Below are 22376 nucleotides of genomic sequence, written 5' to 3'. Positions count from 1 at the left end.
TAGTAGTGCTTGTCTTAGGGCTTTATATGTATTAATGAAACTGTATGGCTTTGAGTCTTGGTTCTTTAGAACAGCATAATGTTTTCCATATTCACCCAAATTTTTGCAAATCATTCTTTTCTATTGCTGATTAAAATCAGTATTAGTTGCTTAAATATACAGTATTGGTTATTCATTCACCTTTTAATGGACATTTCAGTTGCTTCCCTTTTTTTTTTTTTTTTACTATTATGAATCACATGAACTTTCTTATATAGATTGCCAAAAGGTTTTCCAAAGAATTGGTACCATTTCACTTTGTCCCAAGCAACTGTCTCAACCCAGTTGCACTAAATCTTTGTGAACATTTGGTATGCTAGTGTTTTTGTACTCAGACCTTCTAGTGGTTATGAAGCATTTTCTGTGATTTTCCTTTCTGGTTTCTAAATGGTATCTCTTAAAGAGCAAATATGGTTTTTTAATGAAATTCCATTTATCTTTCTTTTTGTTTTAAGTTTAGTCCTTGTTGTCATTGCAATGAAATATTTACCAGCCCTGGTCATAAAGATCTGTTTTCTTCTAAATGGTACTCTCTGGTACTAGAGTCTATTATGTGAAATTAGTTTTTCTGTATGGAATGAAGTAGTGATAAGTATTAATGCATTTTAAATAAGATGAAGTCACAGCTAAAATGCAGTCAGTCTCTCAGTAGAAACTGGTGAAACCACTCTCCAACCTTGATTTTGCAACAGAGCAATAGTAGTTAAGCAATTCCCTGGAGGCATTTCCCCAGGCCTTCCTCCAGCATCATCTTGCCTTGCTTAAGCAGACTTGGATTTGGATGTTTTACTCAAAATTATATTCTCTTCTGTTTTAGTAGTAAATAGATTAAAAGGCATAATTAGTTGTTATACTCTATCAGCAAAATGCAGATGTTTCACTTTTCAGTGATTAAAGTTTTGATTTGCGTCTGTCTGTTGAGGGGCTTGGTGTGGCAGGGTTGAAAAATCTAAAAGGGGAGCTTGAGTTTTTTGGAAAATGTAACAAATATTGGCCCTAACTCTATTTTCACAAAGGCTTTGGGCCTTGGGGAGTGAAGTAAAAGTGAAGTCGCTCAGTCGTGCCCGACTCTTAGCGACCCCATGGACTGCAGCCTATCACGCTCCTCTGTCCCTGGGATTTTCCAGGCAAAAGTATTGGAGTGGGGTGCCATTGCCTTCTCCGTTGGGGAGTGAAGCCATTTGCAAATGTCATCTACTTCCCAGCTGCCCAGCCCCTTTGGAATTTAGAGGTTGTGTGATGCATGATCCCTTTGAATTACCAGTCTCATGCTGTGTTGTTTGAGATAGGTGTGAGATTCTGGAGAATAATGTGAAAATTAGGCCAGTCCCCTTCTCAGATGCTGGTTGTCTTGTCAAGCACCCTCTCAAAGGTGAATGGAACAATTAGTAAGGAGGGGTGGATGGGAATGGGGTAGAGACTGGGGCTTCTAGATAGTTTCCCTCTAAATTACCAGCATCTCAGCTAGTTCTGGCAGCATCTTCTAAACAAGCATGGAAGAGGATATGATAAAATGATTGCTTGGTGCTGACCCATCCCTTGTACTCTAGATAAATGTTCTGGGAAACTTCTACAAAACCAGATTTGTAGGTCTTTGATCAGGTCACCTAGACCCCTGCCTCAGGGAGCCCCACAGCTCTGAAAACTGGCTCTGAGCAGAATTCCATCTTCTGGGAGTGGGTGGAGGAATCTAATCAACTAAGATTTTTAGCTAGGAAATCTACCCAGACCTCAAAGAACCAGAAAGCCCAGTTCTTGCTTTTTAATAGCTGCCTTCCTATGCAAATGAAAATATATATTTAGAAATACCTATGGTCATAAGAGTTTTTATGCATATACACAGCCTTTGGATTAGGAAATAGGACACTGCCCATGCCTAAAATTTAGATGAAGTTGTCATAGGCCCAATATGTTTCCCTGTGGCATATAGGAATAATACATGAAAAATTTTTGTGTGAACAAATGTGGAAAAGGTTTGTTCCACACAATGAGTCTACAAGTGAAGACTAACTGAAGTACATACAGCAAAGTGGAGGGTCTGGACTTTAAGAACCAAGAAATGTGAGTTCTGGGTTAACCTTGCAACTCCTTGAAAAGGAGTCAATTTTTTTGTTTGCTTTCCATTTAAAAAAGTTTCATTTTCCCCACATTGTAGAATTATAATGACAAATGAACTTCTTTTGCAGTCCATATAAGAAAATTGAGAGTTTCAGAGATGATATTATAAAATCCAGGAAATACCTAAGATTATTACTAAAGCTATGCACATTCATATGAAAAAGAATGTTTGCTTGAAAGCAGTTAGAAAGATTTAAGGATATGGTTAAATAACAGTAGAAATGGAAAAAGTCAATAACACAGCAATTCTTGGAATAAAAGAGAAGAGGAAAAACTGAACTCTATACCAAGACACTAAAAACATGCAAGAGATTGCATAGAAAGAAATTTTTCCAAGGCAGATGGAAACACCCAGCCCAACTGTTCATAGTTGAAAGACAAATAAATCTTCATTTTTTTTTTTCTTCAGGAAATAAATAAAAACTTATGAGCACCTCAAAGTGAAGTCAGATAAGACATGCCAGTAAAGACATTATGTTAAGAAGGTTGCCGCCCCCACATACCCTGAGAAAGGGAAGCAGCAGTAAAAATATGGGACCTTCGAGACCTAGATCCATGTCCAGTTCTAACTGTTGCCTCCTGACCTGCATACAGGTTTCTCAAGAGGCAGGTCAGGTGGTCTGGTGTTCCCATCTCTTTCAGAATTTTCCACAGTTTATTGTGATCCACACAGTCAAAGGCTTTGGCATAGTCAATAAAACAGAAATAGATGTTTTTCTGGAACTCTCTTGCTTTTTCCATGATCCAGCGGATGTTGGCAATTTGATCTCTGGTTCCTCTGCCTTTTCTAAAGCATCTGGAAGTTCACGGTTCACATATTGCTGAAGCCTGGCTTGGAGAATTTTGAGCATTACTTTACTAGCATGTGAGATGAGTGCAATTGTGTGGTAGTTTGAGCATTCTTTGGCATTGTCTTTCTTTGGGATTGGAATGAAAACTGACCTTTTCCAGTCCTGTGGCCACTGCTGAGTTTCCCAAATTTGCTGGCATATTGAGTGCAGCACTTTCACAGCATCATCTTTCAGGATTTGAAATAGCTCCACTGGAATTCCATCACCTCCACTAGCTTTGTTCATAGTGATGCTTTCTAAGGCCCACTTGACTTCACATTCCAGGATGTCTGGCTCTAGGTGAGTGATCATACCATCGTGATTATCTTGGTTGTGAAGTTTGAGTGAACTCTGGGAGTTGGTGATGGACAGGGAGCCCTGGCATGCTGCAATTCATGGGGTCACAGAGTCGGACACAACTGATCAGCTGAACTGACTGAACTGAGACCTAGATCCACATGAGCGACTGAGAGATGCTGGAGACTTAAGAGTAGAATATGAAGGGACCCTGATGAGATGGCTGTGGATTTTAATGAAAAATAATCATTATCTGCCTGCCAGCAAAAAGAGAAAAGAACATGTAGGTCCCAGAGTAGTTTAGGAGAGTCACTTCCAGTCGAAAAGGTGGTGGTGGTGGTTTGGGGGCTTGTTCAAGGGCCCAAGGGCTGGCTGGTCACCCCAGTGGTGCACGTGGCAGTGTACGCCCAGGGCCTGTGTGATATGCTGCCTGTGTGTACAGATGGCACAACTAGATCTGGTCTGTGGGGCAGGCTGAGCCAGGAGACTGCCACCTGCCAGGTGCCACCGTGGCTCAGCAGTGACCAGAGGCTAAAGTTCAGTGCTCAGCTCACCTGTCAGCAGGAGCTCACCCTCCTAGGAGCACTCCAGGGTATCCCAGGCTCCAAATCTCTGTTGATTCATTCAGCCTCCCTTGTTACTTGCAGCATCTTCATTGTAGATTTCAAGTCATGGTAGCCTGATAGGCTGAATTTTGTTTGGAGACCATCGTTTTTTTTCCTTTTTTCCCCCTCTTTCATCCTATTGCCTGCTGCAGTGTTTTTATACCTTTTTAAAAATGGTGATGGAGCATGGAAGTAATATGTGAGAATTGCTGCCACAGGAACAACTTTTGAAAGGGTTGTCATATTTGGAAAACACAGAAATGGGAAAGATAAGCATATTCTTTCAAAACTGCCAACTCAGAAAATCAATGTGATTCATATCCTCAGGTTAGATTCACTGAAGCAAAGGGAAGTTTAAAATACTCTTTAGGAGGAGGAGAATTTTGTGTGGAGTCCAAATGGAATGATAAATGGATAAAGTAGCAAGAGAACAGCTTTTTCAGGATGGTGCATTGCCATGAAGTCTGTGGGCATCCCAGACAGAACAGGTGTTCTATGATGACATAGACAGGTGAGTTTATTATGAGGGATGTGATTAGATATTTAGTTCTCTTCTTTCCTCTGCAACATCTAACCAAGTGGCTATATGCAGTAATGTAATGTAAAGTCCTGGTCATAAAGTTAACCCTTGAACAACATGGTTTTGTGCTGCATAGGTGTGCTTGGTCATAGACTTTTTTCAGTGGTAAGTACTACAGTAGAATACAGTCTGTTCGGTTGTATCCATGGATCCAGAATCGTGAATAGAGTAGAACAGTGGACCACAGAAAGCCAACTATAACTTCTACTCTGATTTTCAACTGTGTGAAAAGATGGCATCCCTAACCCCCTGTGGTTCAAGGATCAACTGTATTGATGAACTGATAATCCAAACTAAAGTTTTGGAAGAAACAGGCATACTCTGCAGTGCACTTTGATACTTACTGTTTTTTATGAAACATTTTTTTTAATTCTATTGACAACCCACTAGAATTTTTTGACACTGACCATCTGAAAGACACAGTTCTAAAATAAATTGGAATTGGAATTCTGAGGATATAGCCAAGCAGTCTCAACACAGTATGAAAGGAAAGATTATTGACCTTGTAATTAGAAAAACTGAGTCCAAGTCCAGGTTTCGATGTTGGTTAAACATGAAAACCAGTGCAAATCTTGTCTCTGGCCCTTGGTTTCATTACATATAAAACAAGGACAATACCACCTCCTTTATCTACTTCATAAAATTTTCAGAAAAAAATTGAAATAACTGGCAGCCACTGAGGAAAACAATATGGAGAATCCTTTAAAACTAAAAATAGAATTACCGTATGATCCAGCAATTTCATTCCTGGGTATATAATCCAGAAAAAATACTAATTCAAAATGACACATGCATCCCAGTGTTTAGAGTGGCACTCTTTATAATAGCTAAGACATGGTAGCAGCCCAAGTACCCATCAACAGACAATTGAATTAAGAAGATGTGGTGTGCATATGTGCAATGGAATATTACCCATAGAAATACTACCATCTGCAGCAACATGAATGGACAGTATTATGCTTGGTGAAATAAGTCAGACTAAAACATGCTACATGATACCACTTGCATGTGGAATCCAAAACTGTATACAAATGAATGTGTATACAAAATAGAAACAGACTCAGACATAGAAAACAAGCTTCTGGTCACCAAAGGAGAAAGGCAAGTAGGGAGGGACAAACTAGGAGTATGGGATTAACAGATAACAACTACTATACATAAAATAGATAAGCAATAGGGATTTACTGTATACCACAGGGAGCTATATTCAGTATCTTCTAATAATCTATAATGCAAAATAATCTGAAAAAGGAAATATATATATATAACTGAATCACTTTGCTGTACACTTAAAACACACAATATTTTAAAGTGACTGTACTTCGGTTTAAAAAAATAATTTTCCAGATGTAAAAATTGTACAAAGAAATTGCATAAGTAACTTGATTGTCATAGTCATAGCCATGATGACAGTAAATCGTAGCATGTCAATAAGATAAAAATATAGTGACCAAAAACTTCCAATCATTGTGAGACCAGTAGCCTCAGGTTTCTCCAGGAGGAGAGCGAGGATTTGGGTGATAACCAGGTGGTTTGGTTGGAATCCTAGAGCTCATATCAATAGTGCTTTCCAGGGTAGCTGGCAAGGAAATGAGGAGGTGGTGGAAATGGTGCCATGGAAGTAGGAAGCATTACCCATCAGAGAAAAGGAAGATATAACCTTGGAACCAACAAACCCAACCCTGAATTCAGCTTTAGCCTTTTATAGCTGAGTGCCCATGAGCTTTGGGGAGGCTCAGTTTCTGTATCTGAGCAATTGGGGGCCATGTATATATTTTATATATATATAAAATGTATAATACATAAATTACAATTTTATATTATAAATATATCATATAAATATACAATTTGATAAAATATATAATATGTTTACATTGTTATTTAAATATATACATTAAAATATATAACGTATAATAAAATATGTGGGTATATATATATATATATATATATATATATATATATATATATATATTAATAGCTGTGGCAACTAAAGGAGCCAGTTGTTGTTCAGTCACTAAGTTATGTCTGACTCTGCAACCCCATGGATGGCAGCATGCCAGGCTTTCCTGTCCTTCACTATCTCCTGGAGTTTGCTCAAATTCGTGTCCAGTGAATTGGTGATGCTATCTAAAAATCTCATCCTCTGCTGCCCTCTTCTCCTTTGCCTTCAATCTTTCCCAGCATCAAAGTCTTTTCCAGTGAGTTGGCTCTCTGCATCAGGTGGCCAAAGTATTGTAGCTTCAGCTTCAGCATGAGTCCTTCCAGTGAATATTCAGGGTTGATTTCCTTTAGGATTGACTGGTTTGATCTCCTTGCAGTCCAAGGGCCTCTCAAGAGTCTTCTTCAGCACCACAATTCGAAAGCATCAATTCTCGTAGGTCTTCATAGAACCATTCAACTTCAGCTTCTTCAGCATTACTGGTTGGGGCATAGACTTGGATTACTGTGATATTGAATGGTTTGCCTTGGAAACAAACAGAGATCATTCTTTCGTTTTTGAGATTGCATCCAAGTACTGCATTTCGAACTCTTTTGTTGACCATGATGGCCACTCCATTTCTTCTGAGGGATTCCTGCCCGCAGTAGTAGATATAATGGTCATCTGAGTTAAATTCACCCATTCCAGTCCATTTGAGTTCGCTGATTCCTAGAATGTCGACATTCACTCTTGCCATCTCTTGTTTGACCACTTCCAATTTGCCTTGATTCATGGGCCTGACATTCCAGGTTCCTATGCAATATTGCTCTTTACAGCATCGGACCTTGCTTCTATCACCAGTCACATCCACAGCTGGGTATTCTTTTTGCTTTGGCTCCATCCCTTCATTCTTTCTGGAGTTATTTCTCCACTGATCTCCAGTAGCATATTGGGCACCTACTGACCTGGGGAGTTTCTCTTTCAGTATCCTATCATTTTGCCTTTTCATACTGTTCATGGGGTTCTCAAGGCAAGAATACTGAAGTGGTTTGCCATTCCCTTCTCCAGTGGACCACATTCTGTCAGATCTCTCCACCATGACCCGCCCGTCTTGGGTTGCCCCATGGGCATGGCTTAGTTTCATTGAGTTAGACAAGGCTGTGGTCCTAGTGTGATTAGATTGACTAGTTTTCTGTGAGTATGGTTTCAGTGTGTTTGCCCTCTGATGCCCTCTTGCAACACCTACCATCTTACTTGGTTTTCTCTTACCTTGGGCGTGGGGTATCGCTTCAGGGCTGCTCCAGCAAAGCGCAGCCAATGCTCCTTACCTTAGATGAGGGGTATCTCCTCACCACTGCCCTTCCTGACCTTCAACGTGGGATGGCTCCTCTAGGCCCTCCTGTGCCCATGTAGCCACGGCGTGGGGTTGGTCCAAATTTGGCTTTGGAATACAGAATGAAGCAGGGCAAAGACTAATAGAGTTTTGCCAAGAAAATGCACTGGTCATAGCAAACACCTTGTTCCAACAACACAAGAGAAGACTCTATACATGGACATCACCAGGTGGTCAACACTGAAATCAGATTGATTATATTCTTTGCAGCCAAAGATGGAGAAGCTCTATACAGTCAGCAAAAACAAGACCAGGAGCTGACTGTGGCTCACCATGAACTCCTTATTGTCAAATTCAGACTTAAATTGAAGAAAGTAGGGAAAACCACTAGACCATTCAGGTATGACCTAAATCAAATCCCTTACGATTATACAGTGGAAGTGAGAAATAGATTTAAGGGCCTAGATCTGATAGATAGAGTGCCTGATGAGCTATGGAATGAGGTTTCTGACATTGTTCAGGAGACAGGGATCAAGACCATCCCCATGGAAAAGAAATGCAAAAAAAGCAAAATGGCTGTCTGGGGAGGCCTTACAAATAGCTGTGAAAAGAAGAGAAGCGAAAAGCAAAGGAGATAAGGAAAGATATAAACATCTGAATGCAGAGTTCCGAAGAATAGCAAGAAGAGATAAGAAAGCCTTCTTCAGCGATCAATGCAAAGAAATAGAGGAAAACAACAGAATGGGAAAGACTAGAGATCTCTTCCAGAAAATCAGAGGTACCAAAGGAACATTTCATGCAAAGATGGGCTCGATAAAGGACAGAAATGGTATGGACCTAACAGAAGCAGAAGATATTAAGAAGAGATGGCAAGAATACACAGAAGAACTGTACAAAAAAGATCTTCACGACCCAGATAATCACGATGGTGTGGTCACTGACCTAGAGCCAGACATCCTGGAATGTGAAGTCAAGTGGGCCTTAGAAAGCATCATTATGAACAAAGCTAGTGGAGGTGATAGAATTCCAGTTGAGCTATTCCAAATCCTGAAGGATGATGCTGTGAAAGTGCTGCACTCAATATGCCAGCAAATTTGGGAAACTCAGCAGTGGCCACAGGACTGGAAAAGGTCAGTTTTGATTCCAATCCCAAAGAAAGGCAATGCCAAAGAATGCTCAAACTACCACACAATTGCACTCATCTCACATGCTAGTAAAGTAATGCTTAAAATTCTCCAAGCCAGGCTTCAGCAATATGTGAACCGTGAACTTCCTGATGTTCACGCTGGTTTTAGAAAAGGCAGAGGAACCAGAGATCAAATTGCCAACATCTGCTGGATCATGGAAAAAGCAAGAGAGTTCCAGAAAAACATCTATTTCTGCTTTATTGACTATGCCAAAGCCTTTGACTGTGTGGATCACAATAAACTGTGGAAAATTCTGAAAGAAATGGGAATACCAGACCACCTGGTCTGCCTCTTGAGAAATTTGTATGCAGGTCAGGAAGCAACAGTTAGAACTGGACATGGAACAACAGACTGGTTCCAAATAGGAAAAGGAGTACATCAAGACTGTGTATTGTCACCCTGCTTATTTAACTTATATGCAGAGTACATCATGAGAAACGCTGGACTGGAAGAAACACAAACTGGAATCAAGGTTGCCGGGAGAAATATCAATAACCTCAGATATGCAGATGACACCACCCTTATGGCAGAAAGTGAAGAGGAACTAAAAAGCCTCTTGATGAAGGTGAAAGTCGAGAGTGAAAAAGTTGGCTTAAAGCTCAACATTCAGAAAACGAAGATCATGGCATCTGGTCCCACCACTTCATGGGAAATAGATGGGGAAACAGTGGAAACAGTGTCAGACTTTATTTTTCTGGGCTCCAAAATCACTGCAGATGGTGACTACAGCCATGAAGTTAAAAGACGCTTACTCCTTGGAAGGAACGTTATGACCAACCTAGATAGCATATTAAAAAGCAGAGACATTACTTTGCCAATAAAGGTTCATCTAGTCCAGGCTATGGTTTTTCCTGTGGTCATGTATGGATGTGAGAGTTGGACTGTGAAGAAGGCTGAGCACCGAAGAATTGATGCTTTTGAACTGTGGTGTTGGAGAAGACTCTTGAGAGTCCCTTGGACTGCAAAGAGATCCAAGCAGTCCATTCTGAAGGAGATCAGCCCTGGATTTCTTTGGAAGGAATGATGCTAAAGCTGAAACTCTAGTACTTTGGCCACCTCATGTGAAGAGTTGACTCATTGGAAAAGACTCTGCTGCTGGGAGGGATTGGGGGCAAGAGGAGAAGGGGACGACAGAGGATGAGATGGCTGGATGGCATCACTGACTTGATGGACGTGAGTCTGAGTGAACTCCAGGAGTTGGTGATGGACAGGGAGGCCTGGCGTGCTGCGATTCATGGGGTCGCAAAGAGTCCGACACGACTGAAGCGAATGAACACGCACACAATAAATGGTAAACAATGGGCCAATGGACATGTGAAAGTAAGTAAAACATCAGCTAGTGAGTCTCTGGTGTACAGGCATACCCCAGAGATACTGCAAATCTTTCAGACCACCACAGCAAAGCAAATATTACAATAAAGTGAGTCACACACTTTTTGGTTTCCCATTGCATATAAAATTGTGTTTACATTGCACTGTAGTCTATTATCTCTGCAAGACCATTATGTCTAACAAAGATATGATCTGATCAAGGGATTAGTGGGTGGGGCAGGGTTTGGGAGTCTTATCTGAAACATCAGACTGTCTTCCACCTATCTCTTACATTCCAGGGCTTAGAGGACCAGCAAAGAACTTCAGGGTAATAGGTCTATGTGTAGGTTTGGGAACTCTCCCTAGTTGATTTCTACCCACTTCCTTCCCAACCCTGTGGCATGGAGCAGCTCGGCCCAGTGCATGGATAAGGAACCAGGGGTCCTTGGGGCTCTGGCATCAGCATCACTCAGCACCTATAAATGTAGGTTCATGGGCCTCACTAGACTTACTGAATGAATCACACACACTTAAGGGCTGGAGTCCAGGAAGTCATATTTTCACCAAACCCCCAGTTATTCTGATGCTAATCAAGTTCACAGGCATAGTAACTGGCCAGAATAGGGAAGGGCTATGCAATGAGGCAAGTGCTTGACAAGATGACCTGGAAAAGGGGGCGAGGGGTGGGAGGAAGGAGGGATGTGAGGAGTAAGGACTGTGGGGGTAGAACAGCCAGACATTAGCAGCCAAAGTCCTAGAGTGCCCCAGTGGCAGGCAGACAGAGAGAGGGTGAGTGCAGAGGAAACACTTCAGGCTCACAGCAGGTTAGTATCTTTCCTGTGAATTATGTTGGAGAACTTAACCATGTCCAAGACCACCAAAACACATGTCCCCTTTACAGGGGAAAATTTGATGCAAAATTATGAAGGCACGAGCTCATTGTAATCCACATGAAAAAGCAAGATGTTCTCAAATGTGGCTGCCGTAAAATAAAGGCTTTGTTCTTGTTTTTCTGAGCATTGGCAGATGAGATCCTTCACCGGAGTTTTTGTCTGAAATTTGAATTTCAAGCAATGTTATTGGTGAGCTGGCAAAAGAAGTATGAACTTGTATGAATGATCAGTAAGCTACCTGCCCCCTTGAGTGGTGTGAAACTGCAGACTTAGAGATGAGATGGGGCCCATCATAAAAAAAAGTGGAAGAACAGTCTGAGACATGCTGCATTCTTTTCACAACACAGAGTTACACCAAGATGGAAAAGAAGGGAAATAAGAAAAGGATGGCAAGTCAGAGCTTTACCAGCTCAATTTTTTAACCAAAGAATTACTAATTCCCAGATCATAGACACATAAAAATAATGTGGATGTCTGTTTTGTGTCAAGCACAATACTAAGCAAGGAAAGAGTCTGATGGAGAGAAATTGTGTAAATAAATACCTTCAGCATATTAAGTAAGATTTCAGAGTCAGAAGTTTCTGTGCAAAGTGTACTAGGCAGATTATAGAAACTTTGACCAAGTCAATCTCTGTTCTAGGTTTGACCTCCTAGAAGGTCTTGCACAGACTGACTTCCTTTTATTGCACTTAATTACGCTTTGAAGATTATGCATTTTTACAAATGGAAGATTTGTGGCAACCCTGCCTTGAGCAAGTCTATCCACACCATTTTCCCCAACATCATTTGCTCGCTTCCTGTCTCTGTGTCCAAACTACCCCACAGTTGCACTCATCTCACACGCTAGTAAAGAAATGCTCAAAATTCTCCAAGCCAGGCTTCAGCAATATGTGAACCGTGAACTTCCACATGTTCAAGCTGGTTTTAGAAAAGGCAGAGGAACCAGAGATCAAATTGCCAACATTCTCTGGATCATCAGAAAAGCAAAAGAGTTCCAGAAAAACATCTATTTCTGCTTTATTGACTATGCCAAAGCCTTTGACTGTGTGGATCACAATAAACTGTGGAAAATTCTGAAGGAGATGGGCATACCAGACCATCTGATCTGCCTCTTGAGAAACCTGTATGCAGGTCAGGAAGCAACAGTTAGAACTGGACATGGAACAACAGACTGGTTCCAAATAGGAAAAGGAGTATGTCAAGGCTATATATTATCACCCTGCTTATTTAACTTATGTGCAGAGTACATCATGAGAAACACTGAGCTGGAGGAAGCACAAGCTGGAATCAAGATTGCCGGGAGAAATATCAATAACCTCAGATATGCCAATGACACCACCCTTATGGCAGAAAGTGAAGAAGAACTAAAGAGCCTCTTGATGAAAGTCAAAGAGGAGAGTGAAAAGTTGGCTTAAAGCTCAACATTCAGAGAACTAAGATTATGGCATCTGGTCCCATCACTTCATGGGAAATAGATGGGGAAACAGTGGAAACAGGGTCAGATTTTATTTTTGGGGGCTCCAAAATCACCAAAGATGGTGACTGCAGCCATGAAATTAAAAGATGCTTACTCCTTGGAAGGAAAGTTATGACCAACCTAGACAGCATATTAAAAAGCAGAGACATTACTTTGTCAACAAAGGTCCATCTAGTCAAGGCTATGGTTTTTCCAGTAGTCATGTATGGATGTGAGAGTTGGACTATAAAGAAAGCTCAGTGCCGAAGAATTGATGCTTTAGAACTGTGGTGTTAGAGAAGACTCTTAAGAATCCCTTGGACTGCAAGCAGATACAACCAGTCCATCCTAAAAGACATCAGTCCTGGGTGTTCATTGGAAGGACTGATATTGAAGCTGAAACTCCAATGCTTTGGCCACTTGATGTGAAGAACTGACTCATTGGAAAAGACCTGGATGCTGGGAAAGCTTGAGGGCAGAAAGAGAAGGGGACGACAGAGGATGAGATGGTTGGATGGCATCACTGATTCAATGGACATGGGTTTGGGTAGACTCTGGGAGTTGGTGATGGACAGAGAGGCCTGGCATCCTGCAGTTCATGGGATCACAAAGAGTCGGACGCGACTGAGCAACTGAACTGAACTGAGCTGTCTCTGTGTCACCTTTTGGTAATTCTCACAATATTTCAGACTTTTTCATTTTTATAATGTTTTTCATGGTGACCTGTGACTAGTGATCTTGGATGGTAGTGTGGCAGAAAGATTATTACGATTCACAGAAGGCTCTAATGGTGGTTAGCATTTTTTGGCAATGAAGTATTTTTTAATGAAGTTATGCACAGTGCTTTGTTAGACATAATGGTCTTGCAGAGATAATAGACTACGGTGCAATGTAAACACAATCTTATATGCAATGGGAAACCAAAAAGTGTGTGACTCACTTTATTGTAATATTTGCTTTGCTGTGATGGTCTGAAAGACTCGCAGTATCTCTGGGGTATGCCTGTACACCAGAGATTCACTAGCTGATGTTTTAGTTACTTTCACATGTCCATTGGCCCATTATTTACCATTTATTGTGTGCGTGTTCATTCGCTTCAGTCATGTCCAACTCTTTGGGACCTCATGGACCGCAGCCTGCCAGGTGTCTCTGCCCGTGGGATTCTCTCAGCAAGAATACTGGTGTGGGTTACTATGCCCTCCTTCAGGAGAGCTTCCTGACCCAGGGATCAAACCCACACCTCTTGCATTACATAAGTATTCTTTACCACTGAGCCTCTGGGGAAGCCCTTACCCTTTATTGCATGCTAAGTCACTTCAGTTGTGTCTGACTCTTTCTAACCCCATGGACTGTAGCCCGCCAGGCTCCTCTGTCCATGGATTCTCCAGGCAAGAATACTGGAGTGGGTTGCCGTGCCCTTACCCTTTATTAGTAGCTACTTATTACCAGGATTATGATGGAGAGCACTATGAAGTGGGCCTCTACTCCCAGCAATAATGAGTAAGAAGTTTGTTGATAAAGTAGGGTTGATTGGCTTCCATAAGAAATATTTGAAAGCAGTTAATCACTCACCTTTTCAGGTCAGCTTGAGATAGAGGAAACTTTGTCCTCTCATAAAACATTTAGAAATCAGCTCTTCATGATAACCAGAATGCCAGAAAGAATAAACCTCAGTTCATTTTGGTTTTGTTTTCACTTGATCAGCCATGAGTTGTTTCCAGACTTCAGAGAGCCAGTCTTGGATTTATCCCACTGTGATCCTCTGCCTGTTTGGATTTTTCTCCATGATGAGACCCTCAGAACCCTTTCTTATGGTGTATTTATCTGGACCAGATAAAAACCTGACCAGTGCAGAGGTGAGTTAATATCCATACGAACCTTAATGTTGTTTAATCTTACAGGACTTACACAAGGACATAGAGTCAGGGTGTCATTCAACTGGAAATAAGATTAATATACTGACCTCAGTGAATCCCATTTTCATGGTATTTGTTATTTTATAGAACTGTTCAAACCACTCTTCGCTCCTCACACTTGCAAAGATGGGAAACCTAAACACATCACATGTATAATAAATATTTTCACTTTTACAGAGTTCTAACATTAGACTTAATGCATGGGAACATGTCAAGTCTCATTGATTCTGTTACACTTATCCTAAAATACAATCACTGCCAGGCACGGGATCTAGTCCTAATAAACTTTTAATTTGCTGGGGTATAAGCAGAATATATTTTTTTTAATTGTAGCATTTCTTTGAAAGTGTTGAGAGTGTTAGTTACTCAGTCGTGTCCAACTCTTTGCCACCCCATGGACTGTAGCCCACCCAGCTTCTCTGTCCATGGAATTCTCCAAGCAAGAATACTGGAGTAGGTTGCCATTCCCTTCTCCAGGGGATCTTCCCTACCCAGGGATTGAACCCAGGTCTCCTGCATTGCAGGCAGATTCTTCACTATCTGAGCCACCAGTGAAGCCTTTCCTTATGACACTTAATTTTGAAAAACTGTTTATCAGCAGATGAGACATTAACAGTTTATCTCCCAGCTTTATCTTCCCTGGAAGTCCCAATTCTCTAATTCAAAAGGTCCGCCGCTTTTTTTTTTTTTTATAACAAGGAAGTGCCCTGACCCAGTTGAAGAATTACCCTAGGCTAGTTCTGTAGTCTCCAGTCCTAGCTAAGAAGACACTGCAGATTGTGAGGCTTCACTTGAAAGGGTCATTGATGCTGTTTTATTTGGTGATGAGGCAATAAGGACAGAAGGGCAAGTTTATTCTGCTGCACTGTAAATCACTTAGGGGCAGGTCTGTTTCAGAGTTTCCGAGACAGGAACGTGACTGTTAAGACAAAGCAGACCACAGACAGAGGTCCAGAATCGGCCAGCGAACGCCAAGCCTCTACTTCTGCAACCATTATGGACCAGTGAAAAAGTGTTAGTCGCTCAGTCATGGCCGACTCTTTGCAGTCCAATGGACTGTAGCCTGCCAGGCTCCTCTGTCCGTGGAATTCTCTGGCAAGAGTACTGGAGTAGGTTGCCATGCCCTTCTCCAGGGAATCTTGCTGACCCAGGTCTCCCACATTGCAGGCAGATTCTTTACTGTATGAGCCACCAGGGAGCTGCTGTGGACTAGCTAGACTGCAAAGGTGCAGCCCAGTCCCACTAGCCTTTCAAATCACTGAACTTCCCCTCTTGTCACTGACACGGGAACCCATTGAGGTTGCTGGAGGAAGCAGAGGGGCACAGAAGAGAGGCTGCTGTGGCTGACCTACACCTGTACCCACCATGCCCCAAAGACCAACAACTTCCTCAGTGCTTTCCATGAATGAACAGTGAGGTCCCCTGCATTTCTGACTAAATCCACGAGATAACTCATATTATGCTGAGACCGAGAATTGAGTAAACAGATAAATCAACAGAACTGAAGAGAAACGGGGTTGGAAGCCCATACAATTTGTCCAGGAAGGAGACAAAATGCATTACTGTTCCCACATCGTAATTCTGCTGGGTGATTTACTCTTTGCTGTCTTCCTGTGTGTGTTCATTCAGACTTGCACGGGCTATTTTTTTGCCATGATAGTGAATCAACACAAAGATAAAGGTTGCTGAATTCTTCTAACGCTGTAGCTGCTTTATGAAGTGTTGTTAATCTTCAGGCAAGACAAGGATAGTATTTTTTTTAATAGCCTGAAAAGCCCACAAGTCTGTTGAACAATTTTTAACTAGTTTGCAGGCATATCTCAGAGACATTACTTGGTTACAGACACAGTAAAGCAAACAATGCAATAAAGTGAGTCACATGAATTTTTTTTATTTCCAAGTGCATAAAACAGTTACGTTTATACCATACTAATCCCTGGTGGCTCAGACAGTGGAGAATCCCCCTGCAATTCAGGAGACCTGGGTTCGATCCCTGGGTCCGATCCCTGGGTCAGGAAGATCCCCTGGAGAAGGGAATGATTACCCACTCTAGTATTCTTACTGGATAATTCCATGGACAGAAGAACCTGGTGGGCTACAGACCATGGGGTTGCAGAGTTGGACATGACTGAGCAAGTAATAGTCTCAGCTGAGCATGACTTTCGCTCAAAGACTATTAAATATGCAATAGCATTATGCCAAAAAATAGTATATACCTTAATTGAAAAATATTTTATTGCTAAAAAAATGCCAAAACAATTATAATAGTAACATCAAAGATCACTGATCATAGATTCCATAACAAACATAATAACAATGGAAAAGCTTTAAATATTGCAAGAACTACCAAAATATGACCAAACTAAACTAAATAAAATGAGCAAATGCTGCTGGAAAAATGGCACCAATAGTCTTGCCCAATGCAGGTTGCCACAAACCTTTAATTTGTAAAAAATAAATGAATAAAAAGAACAAAAAGTAAAAAGCACAGTATCTGCAAAACACAATAAAATGAGGTATGCCTGGACTCTAGTGTGTATACAGTTAGTATAGTTCACATTGGGCTTCCCTGGTGGCTCAGTGGAAAAGAAACTACTTGCCAGCACAGAAGATGCAGATTCGATCCCTGGGTCAGGAAGATCCCCTGGAGAAGGACATGGCAACCCATTCCACTATTCTTGCCTCAGAAATCCCATGGATAAGAAGAGCCTGGCAGACTACAGTCCATAGGGTCTTGAAAGAGTCGGACATGACTTGGCAACTAACCCACAAATTTCCGATTGCACGGGAAGCTGATGTATTCTTGTATTGAAATGCATGTAGATGTATAAAGTGGGTTTTTGAGGGGGTGGGGGAGTTCTCCTTTCCTAGGGTTTCCTTGAAAATCAGTTTTCTATTCTGTTTTCTCGTCATATGAAGATACCCTATCTAATCAGGGCTTCCCTGCTGGCTCAGATGGTAAAGAATCTGCCTGCAATGCAGGAGACCTGGGTTCAATCCCTGGATTGGGAAGATCTCCTGAAGGAGGGTGTGGGACCCTTCTCCAGTATTCTTGTCTGGAAACTCCCCACAGACAGAGGAACCTGGCGGGCTACAGTCCATGGGGGTCACAAAGAGTCAGACACAACTGAGCAACTAAGCACAGCACCCTATCTGATTAGATACAAAGTTTTATATTGGGCAAGCCACATGGATCAACACTTTAGTAATACACAAGTCTGAGAAAGGTAACCCTCCTCACTTCCCAGTGCTTCGTGGTCACAGAATCCATTTTCCACCTCTGCAGCTCACAAATGAGATCTTCCCCGTGTGGACCTACTCTTACCTGGCACTACTGCTTCCAGTCTTTGTCCTCACGGATTATGTCCGCTACAAGCCAGTCATCATCCTCCAGGGCATTAGCTTCATCATTTGCTGGCTGCTGCTCTTGTTTGGCCAAGGAGTCAGGACCATGCAAGTGCTGGAATTCTTCTATGGGATGGTCACCGCCACTGAGGTGGCATACTATGCCTACATTTACAGCGTGGTCAGCCCGGAGCACTACCAGAAGGTGAGCGGCTACTGCAGGAGTGTCACGCTGGTGGCCTACACGGCGGCCTCCGTGCTGGCCCAGCTCTTGGTATCCCTGGCCGGCCTGTCCTACTTTTACCTCAACGTCATATCCTTGGCCTCTGTCTCCGTGGCCTTCCTCTTCTCACTTTTCCTACCCATGCCTAAGAAGAGCATGTTTTTTCATGCAAAACCCAGCCAAGAAGCCCTTCCAAAGCCACCAGGAACGGACGCTGTCTCAGAGGAACCTCAAAAGAATCACAAACCAGTGGGAAAAGTAGTGTTCACTGATTCAGGGAACCCAGATGATGGCCAGGTGACCAACCCAAAGCCAGGAAATGTAGCTCTGAGAGTTTTTGTGCAGTGGTTACAAGATTTGAAGCAGTGTTACTCCTCAAAACATCTTTTTTACTGGTCCCTATGGTGGGCTTTTTCCACAGCAGGTTATAACCAGGTTTTGAACTATGTTCAAGTCCTGTGGGATTACAAAGCACCGTCCCAGAGTTCAGTATATAATGGAGCAGTAGAAGCTATTGCAACCTTTGGAGGTAAGTAAACATTGATCTATCTTCCTTTCTTGCCCAATCCCTACCCCCTCCACCCCTGCAAACTAAATTCATTTCTCCAGTTGCTGAATTCTCCACAGTGGTAAATTAAGTCTGTTCAGAAGGCATATTAACCATTTTCAGAAATAGAAGGCAATGGGGGAAAAAGACATGACATTTCTGTTTAATGTGTTACAGGAAACTCAAGAGTTCAGGATTCAACACCAAGTGATTACATTCTAACCAGATTCCTAAAATTCCGTTTCCTCATCAAGAAAAGTGTTAATAGTGCCCTCTTTTCTTTCAGGATTGTTTTTAATATCAAAAAGAAAATGGACATTGTGTATTAATATATAAACAAGGTGTTCTGTTATCTTAGAAAATGAACTGAAATAGTAAGACTTCCAAATTTTCACTGGAAGGGTTTTTGTTAATAAAGAATTTGATTTAGCTAGTCCCGGTCTTTAAGCAATTCCAGGTTCTACACCACACATTTCCAAAATTAGCTTTCTTACGAGATTGAAATCAGAAGTGGAAGGTATTTGAGAGTCAAGATTCTAATATCAGAGAGAAGTCTGCCTTTGAAGTTCACTCTGCAATAAATATTTATATCCTGGTTAACAGAAACTTAAATTCAGCTAAGACTTTGAAGATATTTTCTAGGAAGTAGGAGATTTCCACACCCTCCTTTACAAAAAAATTTCAGAAACTTCATGTGGCATCCATTTTACTATTGTTTCCCTTTTAAGAAGACTTACATTTAAACTCCTAGAAACCAGGGCAGTCTTGGAATTGGTTCACTGAAATTATTTATTCCACATTTCAAGTTCTGAGAAGAAAAGTAATTTTATTTCTTTTGTAGTAATGGTTCTTGCCTACATCACGTATGGAAAAGTTAGTCAAATCTCAGTAATTCAAAACATAAATACCTCTCACTTCCTTAAAGAGAACTATAATTACTAACCCTAATTTCTGTCAATTACTCAATCTCTTAAATTCTGTAACTTGTTCACCTCAAACCTGAAGTAGATTAAGCCAAATCTTGAAGACACTGGGATGGAGATTAGAAGAAAGATGAAGATTAGTACTAATGACTAAAACTTACTACCCAGTGCAATATATCTGTAACATATTGCTGAGAAAAACAACAAAGAAAGGCATATATGAACAGGCTAAGTGTACTGCCAGAACAATTGTTTCATCTTTATCTATCCCTGCCCTGAGCTTGTTATATTAAGCAACTGAGTTTATGTATCTTTTTTCCCCACTCTGATGATTAGGAACCTTTCTGGTCCCTCTGGAACCTTTCTGATGCATAGAACAGTGTTTGGCATATAGTTGATGCTAATTTAAAATGTGACAACTAAATGTTTGAAAGAATAGAAATTAAAGAGTAGCCAAGGGAAAACATGCTTGAGAAGTGGATAAATCCCCATTTAGGCGGGTCACATTATTTTCACAAATTGTGTAAGTAATATATTCCTCTTTCAGAATTGCCTGAAACCTGAATTCTTAAGACAGCATGTTAACATTTCACTGGATGTGTTGGATCTTCCTTAATGTTTCTTCTGTAGGGGCCCTGGCTGCCTTTGCGGTGGGTTACGTGAAAGTCAACTGGGATCTTCTGGGAGAGTTGGCTCTGGCCATCTTCTCAGTTGTCAATGCAGGCTCTCTGTTTCTCATGCATTACACGACCAACATATGGGCGTGCTACGCTGGCTATTTGATATTCAAGACTGTCTACATGCTCCTTATCACCATAGCAGTGTAAGTATTACTTAGCATTTCTTCTCACTCCTGAAACAATACCATGTTCTCTTTTCTGTTTTCCTGTAATTCCATTGAGAACTTTGGAAGGATTTTAATCAATGCAATAGTAAATGTTGACTACTTCATATTAAATTAGGCACAGTTAAGCCATCTTTTCATTCAATTGTTTATCCATTGAATATTGCTGATATTAGTCAGCAAGGAAAAATGTTTTGTAAGTTCATAAACCAAAGGCATGTTACAGTGTCATTTATAATTTTTATTTCAAGCAATTTTCCGGTTTGCATAGTATGATGGAATTTGATTTGTGATTAAGTTGAGATTTCGTCTCTAATTTCGCTTGGTTGCTAAAGCAATTCCAGGCATATACTTTTGTATGAAACAAAATATTCTCAGCCCGTCATAACAAGTTGGCTACTGAAAAAAAAGTAAATGCAAAAATCACGGGAAACTATAAATCCCAGTGATTTTTTTTAATGATTAAAAGAATTTGGTTCCATATTTAAGTGCAGAGAAAGTTGAGTGTAGGAAATATGATTTGGTTTCACTGAAAGAGATAAGAAACATTTGAATTTCAAACACATGAAAGAAGTAGTATGAAATTTTAGGTTTTAATCTGTGAAAAATGCTTGATAAGTAATTGACAAAACACAGAAATATAAAGACCCTGAGAAAAGATCATGAAACATAGGAAAGAGATGAAATTTGTGGCATGCTCTTTTTTTTTTTTCCACTGAACGGAATCAGGTTAATGTATCAAACTCATGTGTCTTGAGGTTTTTTTAATGTATTTTGTTAAGGTAGAATGACATTATTTCTTTTCATTTCAGGACTATTCAGAACCCAAAGCCTTTTACCTTCATTCCAAGGAAGAACTGCAAATATCATATATTTGCCAGCCTTTCAAAAGTGTTTTGTAATAAGACTTCAAAATTTATATAATTATTTAAAAAAAAAAAAAAAGAAGTTAGTTATAGATTCACTCACTTATACCACCAGTCATGGTTTGGATCTTCCAAAGAACAGTTCACCTACAAAACTTTAAAACTGCCGATAGAGTCAACAATAAAATGAATAGCTGTCCAAAAAATTCCTTAGGTTGGATATTGCTGATTTTCATAAAAAGTACACTGTGAAACAGTATCTAATATCAGATAGCCTGCCATATTCTCAAGTTATGAGAACTAGAACATTTAGGTTTAATTTCCGAAAGTATTAAATTGGATAGGAGCAATTTTGCCGTATTTCCCTTAACTACATTTTAATTCAGCCTTTAAGTATGTATATGTTTTTTCTCTGCTCTGCCTGTTTGTCTATACTGGAGGAGATTTAGACCAAAAGTGCTGGTAGTGAGACACTTTCTCTTCAGTCTCTGTCTTTTAAAGATAAGAATCCCATGTATGTTCATGTTTTAAAAGTTATTATGTGTTGAATGACAGGTTTCAGATCGCTGTTAATCTGAGTGTGGAACGCTATGCCCTGGTGTTTGGAATCAACACCTTCATTGCCCTGGTGATTCAGACTATTATAACTGTAATCGTAGTAGATCAGGGAGGACTGGGGCTTCCAATCAGCATTCAGGTATGTTGCAATACTTCCACTTACCTATTCATGTAATTGGGGGAACGTAGAATGAAAGGGCTTTGTTCAGCCTAACCACTGCCAGTATTTAATGTCTTGAATTCCTTGGCTAGGCAAATTTTAAAATAAGCCATTCCTTTAATTACCACCTGTAAAGTCAAGCAGAGTTTGAGCAGTAATCATTATAGGTTAGCATTCGCTTTGGCTCCTAAAGCCCCATCAAGTGGCGCTTACCATTGTGTCCCCCTTATGCCTCCTCCTCCTCCCGTGGTCTAGGGCCCAGGTTTACTAAGATGCCACTGGGGAGGAGCACATGCTTACCGAGTCTACTTCCCTTTTCCCTTTAGCACTGAGAGACTTAAAATTACACCAGCATCATGTTTTACATATGGTTCCGAAATAAAGGGGATAAGGCAGGTGAAAAATAACCTGTGTTTATAATCCATTC

General features: G+C 40.8%; 1 protein-coding gene across 3 annotated transcripts in view; it reads left to right on the top strand.

The window, feature by feature from the left end:
• The window catches only part of SLC19A3 (solute carrier family 19 member 3), a 31402-nt gene that overhangs the window by 7439 nt on the left and 1587 nt on the right, over positions 1-22376 (top strand). For all 3 annotated transcript variants that reach the window (XM_019978016.2, XM_070773300.1, XM_019978024.2), the window contains 4 exons: positions 14272-14423; positions 17770-18580; positions 20152-20344; positions 21787-21928. In XM_019978016.2, the coding sequence (XP_019833575.2) occupies positions 14274-14423; positions 17770-18580; positions 20152-20344; positions 21787-21928 (1296 nt within the window). In that variant the 5' untranslated portion in view covers positions 14272-14273. The remainder of the gene's footprint in view (positions 1-14271; positions 14424-17769; positions 18581-20151; positions 20345-21786; positions 21929-22376) is intronic.

The sequence above is a fragment of the Bos indicus genome, chromosome 2, assembly GCF_029378745.1.
Source record: "Bos indicus isolate NIAB-ARS_2022 breed Sahiwal x Tharparkar chromosome 2, NIAB-ARS_B.indTharparkar_mat_pri_1.0, whole genome shotgun sequence".
NCBI lineage: Eukaryota > Metazoa > Chordata > Mammalia > Artiodactyla > Bovidae > Bos > Bos indicus.
This window is presented reverse-complemented; position numbering and strand designations above follow the sequence as displayed.